The sequence below is a fragment of the Canis aureus genome, chromosome 21, assembly GCF_053574225.1.
Source record: "Canis aureus isolate CA01 chromosome 21, VMU_Caureus_v.1.0, whole genome shotgun sequence".
NCBI lineage: Eukaryota > Metazoa > Chordata > Mammalia > Carnivora > Canidae > Canis > Canis aureus.
Genome location: NC_135631.1, coordinates 34,856,404 through 34,870,574, shown reverse-complemented (window position 1 = coordinate 34,870,574; position 14,171 = coordinate 34,856,404). Strand labels below are relative to the sequence as shown.

The window sequence follows — 14,171 nt, the reverse complement described above, 5'->3', positions numbered from 1 at the left end:
CTACATTTCTTTATTATCATTTTTCTGTAAATCAGAGCTTTTCCTTCTCCCCTATTCCTTCTGTGTAAGTATTCTACTACTACTGGTGATGGTGATGCTGCTGCTGCTGCTGCTAGTAATACTAGTGCCTGTAGTAGAAATGGGAGTATACATAGAGACTCCTATGTCCTCTTTTTACTCAGGATGATATCTAATCTATTCCTGTTGCTCATTTGGATACTCAAAGTTGTTCCAAAGTTAGCTGATGGAAGCCACTTTTAACTGGCTTCTGTGCCTTTTACTGTGTCCCATGTGGTTTTCTTTCTCACTTTTTTTTTAAATGAGTAATTTGTGTTTTATTAAACATTGATAGAAGTGTCCATATTCCTAATTTTAAAATATCATAAAAAGGAAGTCAAGTAAAGAAAAACAGTTCTTCCAAATATGTGAGTTGCAGTTTTATATTTGAAAAGAAACACTATTCCATAATTTAAATAATAACACATATTTAAAAAGTGACTATTAAACATTCCTGATTTTTAGATGACTGAGAATTGCAGATTTGGCTATAAAATATTGTCTACAAACATACATCAAGATTATTTCTGTTTAAAAACTTGGTAAGCCCGGCGCCTGGGTGGTTTAGTCAATTAGTTAAGCACCTGCCTTCAGCGAGGTCATGATCCCAGGCTCCCTGCTAAGCGGGAAGTCTACTTCTCACCTTGCCCCTCCCACCTGCTGGGCGTGCTCTCTCTCTCTCTCTCTCTCTCTGTCTCTCAAATAAATATAAATGAATGAATGAATGAATAAATAAATAAATAAATAAAATATTTTTTAAATAAATAAAATCTTTTAAAAATATTTTAAAATTTGGTAAACTGTAGTCTACCATTGGCTTTAAATATACTTTAATATCATAATAAATAGATATAAATCCTAATAAAATTTTTAAATAATTTAATAATTTGTTCAAGAATCAGTTAACATAGTGAAAAAGAAATATAATAAGTATACTCAATAGTCAGGTTTTCAAATCCATGCATCACATTTCATAATAGCACTATAAGGAATTTGGGCTTAAATATAAAAACTGAAATAGGATAAGACTTGATACAGATAACATAGCAGCCATTCCAGTACACAATAAAATTCTTTTCGGAAAGCATAAACTTGAAAAGTCCAATACTTGTACATAAGCAGAATATACTAATGAAAACATTTTCCTCTGATGGTGCTTTTGTCCACCATATTAGGAAAGTTTAAATCTTTAGCTGTTAGGTAGTAAATTCTTTAGATGGATTCTTACTGAAGAAAGCAATTGTGCAATGCAGGACACGAGTACTGCTCTTTTACATATTTTTGGATTTTTTGCATATATGTTTTTTTCTATATTGGTGGAAGAGATCCTCCTCACCACCACTACGCTTTTACTTGAATAAAGCCTACGATATACTTTTTCTTCTAAAACTTTATTTTGGAATAGATTTAATTTATAAGAAAGTAGTACATGTTACAGAGAATTCTTATATACTACACAGCTTTTCCCACTTTTAATATCTTACATTAGTATGATAGCTTTGTCATAACTATTGAGCTAAACTGATGCATTATTAACAAGACTGTATTTTGTTGAAATATTTTTAGTTGTTAAACTAATATCCTTTTTTGTGTCCTAGGCTCCCACGTGATACCCCATTATATTTAGCTGTCATTTCCTAAGGCTCTTCTAAATATGACAGTTTTTCTGACTTTCTTATTTGATGATCTTGTCAATTTTGAGGAAAATTGTTCAAATATTTTTTGATCATTTTTCAAAAGATTTATTTATTGGATGGGGGAAGCAGAGTAGGAGAGAGAGAATCTCAAGTGGACTCTCCTCCTGAGCACATAGCCTTACATGGACTCTATTGCAGGATCCCATGACCCTGAGATCATGACCTAAGCTGAAATCAAGAGTCAGACCCTCAACTTACTGAGCCACCCAGGTGCCCCGGTCAAGTATTTTTTTTTTTTTTAATGCCCATCACTTGGCTTTGTCTGATGTTTTCTTCATGATGTGATGTGGGTTATAGGTTTTTGAGAAGACATGAGTTTTTTTAGCACTTTTTTTTTTAATTTTTTTTTTTAATTTATTTTATGATAGTCACAGAGAGAGAGAGAGAGAGAGAGGCAGAGACACAGGCAGAGGGAGAAGCAGGCTCCATGCACCGGGAGCCCGACGTGGGATTCGATCCCGGGTCTCCAGGATCGTGCCCTGGGCCAAAGGCAGGCGCCAAACCGCTGCGCCACCCAGGGATCCCCTTTTTAGCACTTTTTAACTTGCTGGTGAAAGATACTCCAGCCTCACTTTGTCTCAGGCCTCCTGGAATCATCAATTTCTCCAAGGGGACTTTGTTTATTTTAGTGATGAAAGCTAAGGATGAGATAAGAAATAGGTGCCAAGGGACGCCTGGTGGCTCGGCAGTTGAGCGCCTGCCTTCAGCCTGGGCCGTGACCCTGGAATCCTGGGTTCAAGTCCCATGTCAAGGTCCCTGCATGGGGCCTGCTTCTCCCTCTGCCTGTCTCTGCCTCTCTCTCTCTCTGTGTTTCTCATGAATAAATAAATAAAATCTTAAATAAAAAAAATAGGTGCCAAGAGTGCTTTTGTTATGTGTGATTTGAAGCATAATTTTCATGTGTTTGAAGAGAATTTACATATACGTACTTTATTTTTAGAAATCTAGAATTCATATATTTTATTCATTACTTAGATTTTTTTATCCTTCACTTTTTGGTTTTAGAATTTTTATATTTTAAAATATTTCCCTTTATCTATAAGATACATTTTAACACTTACTTTCAAATTTGTCATTTGTCTTTTGAATTTAAATACGGGTTTGGGGGGCACCTGGGTGGCTCAGTTAGTTAAGCATTTGACTTTTGATTTTGGCTCAAATCATAAGGCTGATGAGATCAAGACCCATGTTGGGCTCTGCGCTGGGCATGGAGCCTGCTTGATTCCCTCTCTCTCTTTCTCTTTCCCTCTGCTTCTCTCCCAACTTCTAGCTTTGCTCCTGCTCTTGCTCTCAGACTCTCTCAATCAATCAATCGATCAATAAGAGGTGTGTGTGTGTGTGTGTGTGTGTGTGTGTATGCACACTTGCCATGGTAGATTTTTATTTTTTTTCTTTTACGGCCTCTAGATTTTAAGTGTTAATTAGATAGCTTTTCACCATATCTAAGTTAAAAAAGAATTCTTCCACGTTTACTTCTAGTATCTATGTGGTTTCCTTTTTTACATTCAGAGCTCCTACACATTTGGAGTTTATTTTAGGGATGGTGTAAGGCATGTATTCAATTTTATTGTTTTTAATTTTACCCATTATATTTCAAAAGTTCATTTTTCACCCAGTGATACATAGTTCCACACTCTTAATGTAATAAATCTCTGTAAGAAATCTATTTCTGACCTCTACATTTTTTTCCAATTGCCAATTTATTCATTGCACTAGAACTAAAGTCTTAATTACAAGCTCTTTATAAAATGTTTTAATATCTGATAAGGTTAACTGCCTCTAATCAGCCTTATTTATAAAGATCTCCCATAGTGTACTTACATGTTTATTCTTCCAAGAGAACTACAGAATCAGTTTGTTTGGAATGAGAAAAACAACCTATGGATCTATTTATTAGTATCACATTACATTTATAAATTAACTTAGGCAGGGATGCAAGGGTGGCTCAGTTCGTTAAGCATTCGATTCTTGATTTTGGCTCAGGTCACGATCTCAGGACCTGAGATCAAGCTCAACTTCAGGCTCCGTGCCGAGAGTGGAGCCTGCTTAAGATCCTCTCTCACTATCCCTCTGCCCTTCCCCTGCTAGCACTCTCTCTCAAATAAAAATTAGGTTATGTAGAATTGATGTATTTATGATGCTGAGTTCTCATATCAAAAGAGCAAGGGATGCTTTTCCACATTAAAGTACACTTTAGTGGCCTGCAGTAGTGATTTTAAAATTTTATTACATAGATTTTGCAGATTTCTTTCTAAACTTATTCCTGTTTCTATAAGTTTTGTTGCTATTATAGATACAGTTTTCTCCTTAATTAAATCTTCAAACTCACATATGAATGCTACCTTAGGGATTTTTTATTACTTGAATTCATTTTTCAAAGTACATTACTATTACATCTTTCCATAAATAAAGATCTTTTCCTTTTTTAACCCAATCAATGTTTTCTTATTTATATGGAATAATCTCTCCAATACAATATTAAAGAGGAATATGTTAAACCATGTTAAATTATATTTATGATGTTAGATAGTAAAAATAGTATACATTCTTGTTTTCTTTTTTAATGTCTATAATGTTTACCATCAAGTATAATGGATATATGTGTTTGTGTATGTGGATACGTCTGTGTATATATATGTGCATATGTTAAAATGTGAAAACATATTTTAGGGAAGTCTCTGTCTTTGTGTTTATATAGATAGATATAGATAGATACAGATATATTGATATAGATATATGGATATGGGTGTGTAGTATATATATTCCAGAAATTCTTATTTGGGTATTTTTATGAGAAAGTAGTGATTTTTGTAACAGGAATTTCAAAAGCTGTTAACATTTATTATATGATCGTTTTTTTTAGATCTAAGATGAATGTTAATGGGTATCTAAAACTGAATCATTTTTGTTCTTAGACTCAACTCCATTAAATCAGTATGTATTATTTTTAAATTGTTTTAACAGACTGTTCATTCAAATTTCTTTCAAAAATTTTATATTCACAGGAATGCTTCGGTGGCTCAGCCGTCGAGCGTCTGCCTTTGGCTCAGGGCATGATCTTGAGTCTGGGGATCGAGTCCGGCTCTCTCACAAATAAATAAAATCTTTAAACAAAAGTAAAAGCAAATAAAAATTTTATCTACAAATGAGATGTTTATTGTTTTTATTTGTGGTACTTTCATCATGTTTAGGTATTATAATTTCATCACTACTGATGAAAGCTTTAATATATGTGTTAAGCTAGATGGAAATTTATGTAGCACTGAGATTAAATGGTCTGTGAATGCACGTAGGCACAGTATATTTTTGATGGAACAGTTTTCATTAATACATTTCTGTATTTCTTCTGTAAGAATAGATCTAATTCTTTGACTAACTGAATTGACCAGCATCAATTCAATTCAAATAATTAGAAATTCCCTAGTAAATTATCTATTTTGTTATTTCCAAAGTTTTCTACATGAAGTTAAATAAAATTGTCTTTTATGATTTTTTTAAAGATTTTATTTATTTATTCATGAAAGACACACAGAGAGAGGCAGAGACACAGGCAGGGGGAGAAGCAGGCTCCCTGCAGGGAGCCCAATGTGGGACTCGATCCCAGGACCCCAGGATCACGCCCTGAGCCAAAGGCAGATGCTCAACCGCTGAGCCACCCAGGCGTCCCATCTTTTATGATTTTCAATTTTCCTGTTTCAATCCTTATTTCCCTCTTGATAACTATTATTTTCTATTTTTGTTTCTTTTTTTTTTTTTTTTTTGAGTCAACTAGCTGGTAATTATTTATTTTGTCAGTTTTTTCAAAAAACAATCACTTTGCTTTATTCATTATGTCTAGTATTATTAATTCTAGACTTTATTAATGTCTGCTTTATCTCGGTGGTTTTCCTTTGTATACTGCTTTTGGTTTATCTTTTTCCCCAACTCTCAGTTTGTAATTTAATTCACTTGTCTTCATTATTTATGATATTGATATAATCATTTAAAACTATGAATTGCATCCTGCTTACTGCTTTAAGTGTTTATTATATAATTCAATAGTTGTATTTTAAAAGTATTTTTAAAGAAAGCCTATAATTTCAGTTTCCAATTTTTGATAGTTATTTCATATTCAATCCAAAGAGTATTTGTATATATGCTAATTCAGATGTTGCAAGATTTAAGAAAAACATTTCTAATTCATCAGTACATATGTGTTAATATTTTTTGTTATATGGAGAAGGATAAGAGCAATATCCTTCCACATGTATGCATGTGCATGCATGCATACATATCACATACTAACACTTCATACCATTAGCTTGGCAGTATCACACAATGGCATAACTTTAAAACTTCACAGCTCTGTGTTGAATTGGCAAACAGTGTCTCTTGAGTGGACTTCTTCATTTTTAACACTTGTCTCACAGAGCCTAGCATACTGTTGCATGCATCAGGTATAATATATTGTTGAAAATAATATAATATATTGTTAAAAGTAATGGATAGGTCATTTTAAGGAAGGTTATATTCAATCCCAGCTGTGCTAATTTGAGAATTTAGGTAAGTTATCTAAATTTAATAAAACTGATTTCTTTATCTATTAATTTGTAGTTTTATTAGGTAAGCAATATCATCAATTGAATTTGTATAATCTAAAATTTTCATATTCTACTACCTAATCCTTTGGTAAGTGATATATATGTATATAAAAGCATCTTAATATACGTAAGAAGCTTATTAAACAATGGTTCTCGTTTGCCTCTATCTCAAATTATCAGCACATGTTTAAATGAACAAGTCAGGGACAAAGAAGATCCAGCTGGTACTAAACCTTCCTTAAACATTGGTTTCAACTTTATTTCCAACTGACCTTTAAAATCTGCCAAATAACAGTGAAATTGACTGAAAAGGAACTTACCCCTTCCTCCCTCTACAACTATTAACAGTTGTTCATGAAAAGAATGGCACTGAGGGAAAAGTTAAAGCATGGACGAAGTATGGATAGAACAATAAATCTATGAAATGGAGCTTTAAATTTGGCTTGGGCTTTTTAGGATGATTTTGGACTATGACCATCATAATTAAATTTATGGGAAAGAATGTGATTATTTAAAAATCATAACCCTCAACTCATTATATACTAATAAATGCCCACATTCCAACATCAGCATTAATCTTTAGCAAATGATTTCTTTTTAAAACCTATTGCAATCTGACTTTTCTCTACTACTGCTCCCCAAAACAGTGATCTTCAATGGCATCTCTGTTCCAAAGACAGTTGTGATTTATCCCATGCCCCACTGCTACACATCATCTCCACTGCTGACACCCAGGTCCACATCACTCTCCTCTCTTTCCTGAATTACTGAAAGAGCCATGCAATAGTTTCTCCCATTTGGGAGAAGTTGTCAGAAGTTCAGAAGCTCTGGCTGTTTTTCCATAATGCACCCAGAGTCATCCTGTTAAAATTTAAGCCAGACCGATGATCTAATTTATCTTTTCAAAACCATACAACAGAATCCTTTCTCTTTCAGAATAAAAGTGTAAATCCTTTCAATTCCTACAAGGCATATTTGATTTTAGACTGTTCTCTAACTGTACCCCAAGACTCTTCCCCTTGCTCTTTGGCTGGCCACAGTGATAAGCTTGATGTCTCTAAGTGATACGTGATAAGCTTGCTATCTCTTTCCTTTACCTTTTAAAGCACTCTCCCATCTCATGCCATTTGCACTTGCAGTTTCCTCTACCTTGAACACTATTTACAAACATATGCACATGGCACGTGCTGCTCCTTACCTCTTCCAGGTCCTCCTTAAGTGTTCCCTTGATATGTCAGATCTTCCCATACTATTGAAATATAAAATAACGACACCCTCTCTTCTTACTCTAGGACATTTTTCTCTCTGGCACTTACCACAAACTAATGTAGTCCCACTTCCATTTGTTTGTTTTATTCCTGTGTTCTGTTTCCTGGACTTATTGGAGTTCCATGGAGACAGAGAATTTTGTTTTATTTACTAGTATATCCCCACTGTCTAAACCTGTGCCTGGCACTAGTATACGCTCAAATAAATAAGTGATTATTGAGCAAATGAATGTATAAAAGAAATGCAATTTCAGACTTGGCGATTCTGTTTGTGAACCAGTAAAACCAGTGTTAACACGAAGTAGGTCTCTCTTTAAGCATTTCCCCTGAATTTAATCGTGCCCACCCTGCAAAATGTCAGTTATTACCTTGTCCACTTGACACATCACATTTTGGAATTTGGGAGCAGTAGCCAACTCGGATGTTTGGATCAGTGGTAAAACACCAGGGTGACTCAGCCCCATCTGGATTTCGGCAATAATTTTCTCTTAGGTCCCTATTGAGAATAAGCATGTTAATGTAAATTGCCCACGTTCTTACAAATGGTAAGTTAACGCTATTACATTTCTAGAATCCAAGAATGCATGCATGTTTATAAATAGAGTTCTAAGTTTTAGATTTAGGATAGTTATAACAATTTAGAGTTCAGTATATACAACTGACACTGCCCATATTACTGAAATAAAGGCTGTCAGATGTCAGTATTCTTTTCATTCCACAGGCCTGGAGTTCCACACAAGCACTACTGCTTCATGAAAGGGAAAAAACAGTACCATTTCATTTTTCTCACTTATTCTCAACACTTGGACTCTCAGCTATTATAATTTTTTAAAACTGGCCTCTTCTTTATTATGTTTTCATGGCCCATATATAATATAGAAACAACATGTATCTCTCTTTGCTGAAGAAAGGCTATTTTTAATAGTTGTCAACTACTCTCATTTAAAACGGAAGTTCTGGGTAGTCCGGGTGGCTCAGCGGTATAGCGCTGCCTTCGGCCCAGGGTGTAACCCTGGGGTCTTGGGATTGAGTCCCACGTCGGGCTCCCTGCGTGGAGCCTGCTTCTCTCTCTGCCTTTGTCTCTGCCTCTCTCTCTCTCTCTGTCTCTCATGAATAAATAAAATTTAAAAATAAAATAAAATGGAAGTTCCACATATCCAAACATTTGATACCAAAAAAAAAAGGTAGCTATTTCTTCCTTGAATTCTGTATTTAACTTATTTAATTTCCTGCATAGATTTCTTTCCCTTATAAAATACTTCTTTATTGATTTACAATAGTTATCTGAAAACTTTGTTTCTATAAAATTAAGGCCTAATTATAGTATAGAAGACCTAACTGTATAAGAAACCACCAATGTAGTACAAGCACATCCCTTACTTTAGCAGTGATTTAATTAGCATTTATAGTTCTCAACAAGGAAAACGTCTATACTCTCTATATTCTCAATATATAAAAGAATTTTTCCTTAATATAGGGCTCACATTAAATAATATGTGTACTTTATAATTCACTTTTCTGAAAAATGCTCTCTAATTTGAAGCAAGCATGGGTTTTCTCTTCATAGACTCCTGGCTAGTAATTTGACAAAATTAATACCTAATCTATTGGAACTACATTATTTATATTACTTAGGTCCAATTGGAAGTATTATAATTTTATTAATGCCCAAGTTCACCATTGGAAATGGACAAACTTTTTAAGGAAGAAACTTGAGTTTAGTTATTTAGTCAAAATATGTCCTGACATAAACTCTTATTTAAGATTATGAGAACAGTGATGGCCAATAGTTAAAGCCACTGTATAGCAAATGTTCATAGTTACAACCCATATTAAAGTCATTAGCCTTCTTATAAATTATAAAATTATTAAGATGAAGAAAATCTTTTATTCTTTTAATATATACTTATATTCACAAAAATATGTCAATATAAAATATGTGTGTTAAGTTTTACACCAAGTTTACACAAATTTGCTATTTTAGATAAATAACTGCTTAAATTCTTTTGAATATTTGTACATCTACAATTTCTTGAATATTATTACCAGTCATTAGAAATTAACAAAATATGTGAATGGTGCTGATACTGTCTCCTTTGTCTGTCTTAACTAATCTTTTCCCATTTTCTTTGCTTTCTCTACTTTGGTATTTATTTCTGAAGTGTGAAACACATGGGTCAGGAACAGAGAGAATCGCTATGAAGGAAATGAGCGAAGCAAACCCACAATGACAAGTAAAAATTTGTTATTATAAGATAATGAAAGAATAATAAAATGATTATTTACTATCTAAGCAAATACACTGAATTAGCTAAAACAAACAAACAACAAAAAACACCTATAAAATATCTCCTCTCTCCAGTGGATGGGCCAACTAGTGCTCATAATTCTCCATCTTGAAATGTTAAGCTCTCTTATTAAAAGCCAATTACATAAAGCCAATATATGTTATTTATAGGTGCTATTTCAGCAAAGCCACTATGAATGGCACGTCTGTTATAAATTTCAAAAGCAATCATTTTATGTTCCCCATAACAAGGTGGACAATTTAAAAACACATGGTATTGTGGCTGTTCTGTGTAGCTAAAGTCAAGTGGTGAAAAAAAACAGCTACGGAGAAGGTACACAGCAGCAATATAATTGATATTCAAGGGCGGTTTCTTTGGCTTGATTTATCTAAACAATTGTTTTACTTTCCCACTTTTGAAAGGAAATCTAGAAACAATAGAAAACATATTTAAATTTTAAAAAATAATATTACTTCAAGGCTGAGAATGCATTAGTTTACAATATTGACTGAAATATGCCTCTTCTTGTGAAAGAAAAAATATGTAATCCCCCTTCAAATCAATGTGAAATTTTAAGAAGGTACTAATTAGAAACTTGCCTGGTTATCATTACCATTAATGATCTATTAAGTGCACCTGCAAAATCAAAGCTGTGATCAGAAACCTAGAGATGTGTTTTACAAGATATGGTGTATCACCATCTGATTCAAAATCACCTAGAGTGTTCATTAAAACGCAGATTTGAGGTTCAGATCCCAGTCCTTAGAAATCAAAATATCTGGGGGCATGAATCTTTCAAGTCCTGATTGTCCTGATTGTCCCTCAGCACACTAAAGTTTAAGAATTACTAACACAGAAGTTAGTAAAGAGTAACTATTCAGCTTCATTTCCTGCAGAGTCTACTGAAATGTGTATGTGCCTAATATACTCACTTGCACTTGAAATTTTCAGGAGTTATGTCATGCTGGTGAGGATACTGGGAATCCCAACGCTGACATGGAACTCCATTCCAAATGGTATTGATGGTGCCCCGGTAACCTTCTCCTTGACCTTGAATGCATTCAGTTGTTTCCATAGGGACATCTGTATCATTCATAGTACTGTGAGCTGTTGATAAAAAGAAATATTAAACTTAAGCAAAATCTTTCAATTTGTCATCTACCTCAGTGTTAATCTGCATATGTATTACTAGGGTTTTCTGTCACATAGTTTTTTTTTTTTTTTTTTTAATTTATTTATGATAGTCACAGAGAGAGAGGCAGAGACATAGGCAGAGGGAGAAGCAGGCTCCATGCACCGGGAGCCCGACATGGGATTCGATCCCGGGTCTCCAGGATCGCGCCCTGGGCCAAAGGCAGGCGCTAAACCGCTGTGCCACCCAGGGATCCCTGTCACATAGGTTTTTATAAAAATTGAGTAGAATAAAAAATTCAAGGGATCAGTACTGCTACCTCACTCCACCTAAAGGAATGATGGACTCAAGGATTTCTCTGCTCATGAAATAGAAAATTCTAGCTTGGCTTTATCCAGATTAGTTTGAAAGAGCATCATTTAATAACACTTAAATTCCCTGGATCTGTCTACTCATTCATTGACATCAGATATAAAACCTTTCTATTTATTAATAAACATTTATTTATAAATATGTTTTTAATCAGTTTTTTTTTTTACTTTAGGAATTGAGAAACATCTAGGAGTAATATAGTGATCACATAAGGAAATTAAAAAAGCACTAAGCTGGGGCGCCTGAGTTTCTCAGTCGCTTAAATGTCTGCCTTTGGCTCAGGTCATGATCCCAGGGTTCTGGGATCAAGCCCCTTGTCAGGCTTCCTGCTCATCAGGGAGTCAGCTTTTCCCTCTGCTCCTGTCCCTGCCCCTGCTCAAGTTTTTTTTTTTTTTTTCTCTCTCTTTTTTTTATAAATAAATAAAATCTTTTTAAAAATAAGTAAATAGGGTATCCCTGGGTGGCTCAGCAGTTTAGCGCCTGCCTTTGGCCCAGGGCATAATCCTGGAGTCCCAGGATCGAGTCCAGCATCAGGCTCCCTCCATGGAGCTTGAGTCTCATTCTCTCTCTCTCTCTCTCTCTCATAAATAAAATCTTTTTTAAAAAGTAAATAAAAAATAAAAAGCACTATGCTGTAAGGTTGGCCATAAAAAAAGTAAGAAAGGGAACAGTTGATCTAGAGAACATTTTAAAAAATCAATTTATCATTATTACTATCTCTATTCCAATTTTCTTTTCATTCAAACACTAAAATAGTATATTTGTGAAAAATTCTTTAAACACATTTACTGCCATGTGTCACTTATAACTAATATATGCTGAATAGATAGTATTTCTGAAATGACTATACAATTAATCCTAAAATTAGTTTGTTTAAATACACATAAAAGTTGATAATGGCATTAACCATAGTTTTCTTCCAATACAATAAATATATTCTAAGCTGGTATGTTAATTTTTTAAATCAGTTTGTTAACATTAAAAGAAATCAGTTGTTCCTAGGCAGATTTATTTATTTATTTATTTTTCCTAGCCCAAATACAATTCTTACCGCACTTCATACAGATCACAAAAATCTCCATAACAAAGTAAAAAAAGTACAAAATTTAAAATTTTATTACAACTTGGACCTTCTCTTTTGTCTTTAATGATGTTTATTCAAACAAAATATAACTGAAAACTTTCTAGAGCAACTAAAATTCGTATACCTTCTCAAAACATACTTGAAAATATGTATGGTTCTGTAGAGTGAGGTCAATGTATACTCCCCAGTAACCTTTACAATCTAAATGGTCATTGAAAATGCCCCTGGATAAAACTCAAACTGACAATAAAACTCCAAACTCACTAAGACAGTCTAGGATTTGAACAAATGCCTTTGATTTATCCATTCTGGAATTTTATGTGTCATTTCTCAAAAGAAGTCAGAATTAGATATGCCTTCAGAGGCTAGGGATGTCTATAAAAGTGTTCCACATGTAATAGTGTAAATTCTTTTTTAAACTGCTCCTCATTTTATTTAAATTTCTTTCTCTGTGGAGCTCCTGCGTGGTTCAGTTGGTTAAGCAGCCAACTCTTGATTTTGGCTCAAGTCATGATCTCAGACTCAAGGGATTGAGATCCATCTGGGACTCAGTGCTCAGCAGGGAGTCTCCTTATGATTCTTTTTTTCCCTCTTCCTTTACCTCTCCCTCCACTCACACTCTTTCTCTTTCTCTCTCTATAAAACAGATAGATAAATCTTTAAAATAAAGGAATGGGATCCCTGGGTGGCGCAGCGGTTTGGCGCCTGCCTTTGGCCCAGGGCGTGATCCTGGAGACCCGGGATGGAGTCCCACATCGGGCTCCCGGTGCATGGAGCCTGCTTCTCCCTCTGCCTGTGTCTCTGCCTCTCTCTCTCTCTCTCTCTCTCTCTCTCTGTGACTATCATAAATAAATAAATAAATAAATAAATAAATAAATAAATAAATAAAATTTAAAATAAAGGAATGAATGAATACATACATTTTTTTAACAAATAATTACTCTTCATGGGGCTTAATGTTTTATTTCACTGAGTTGCATGAAAACTAAGTGGAACCTAAGCTTGGAGTTATTTTATGAAACTCAGTAAAAAAAGAAGGAGGATTAATCAATGAGCATGTCAACCACTGGAATATGTTGTATAAACAGATTTCCAAAAATTGCCCTTAAAATAACTTTTCTTCAGTTCCTTTTAAAATTTGTTTTTATTTCTTATGTATCTACTGTAGGGAATGAAAATTTGGCTCAGAAATACCTTAAATTAAAAGGAACTTCAAATGAAGATAAGCAAAATGTCCAGAGATCGATTCCCAAAGTGCTCATTGAGAGTTGATTTCTGAGAATTAATATGTTCTGATATTGGTAACATATATCAATTCAGGAAGCACAAAAATTATTGGCCTGGAAGAAATGACTTGTATAGAAAAAGTCAGTGCTAGTTAACTAAGTCCTTTATGATTTTAAAATTAAAGTTCTGGGCAGCCCGGGGTAGCTCAGCAGTTTAATGCCACCTTTGGCCCAGGGCATGGTCCTGGAGACCCGAGATCAAGTCCCACGACGGGCTCCCTGCATGGAGCCTGCTTCTCCCTCTGCCTGTGTCTCTGCCCTTCTCTCTCTCTCTCTCTCTCTCTCTCTCTCTCTGTGTCTCTCATGAATAAATAAAATCTTAAAAAAAAATCCTAGGCAGTGATAGTAAAGGGGAAAAAAGCTTTAAAATTAAAGTTCTTAGATGAAATAGAAAAGTAAGATGGATT

The 14,171-nt window shown here is 34.2% G+C and overlaps 1 protein-coding gene across 6 annotated transcripts in view; it reads right to left on the bottom strand.

Annotated features, from left to right (window-relative positions):
• Positions 1-14,171, bottom strand: part of HGF (hepatocyte growth factor) — an 80,813-nt gene that overhangs the window by 26,817 nt on the left and 39,825 nt on the right. For 5 of the 6 annotated variants that reach the window (XM_077863857.1, XM_077863856.1, XM_077863854.1 and 2 more), the window contains 2 exons: positions 10,823-10,997; positions 7,971-8,098 (listed from right to left, as the gene is read on the bottom strand). In XM_077863857.1, the coding sequence (XP_077719983.1) occupies positions 7,971-8,098; positions 10,823-10,997 (303 nt within the window). Of the gene's footprint in view, positions 1-7,970; positions 8,099-10,822; positions 10,998-14,171 lie in introns of those variants that run through there. The other variant, XR_013360300.1, reaches the window with a different exon arrangement.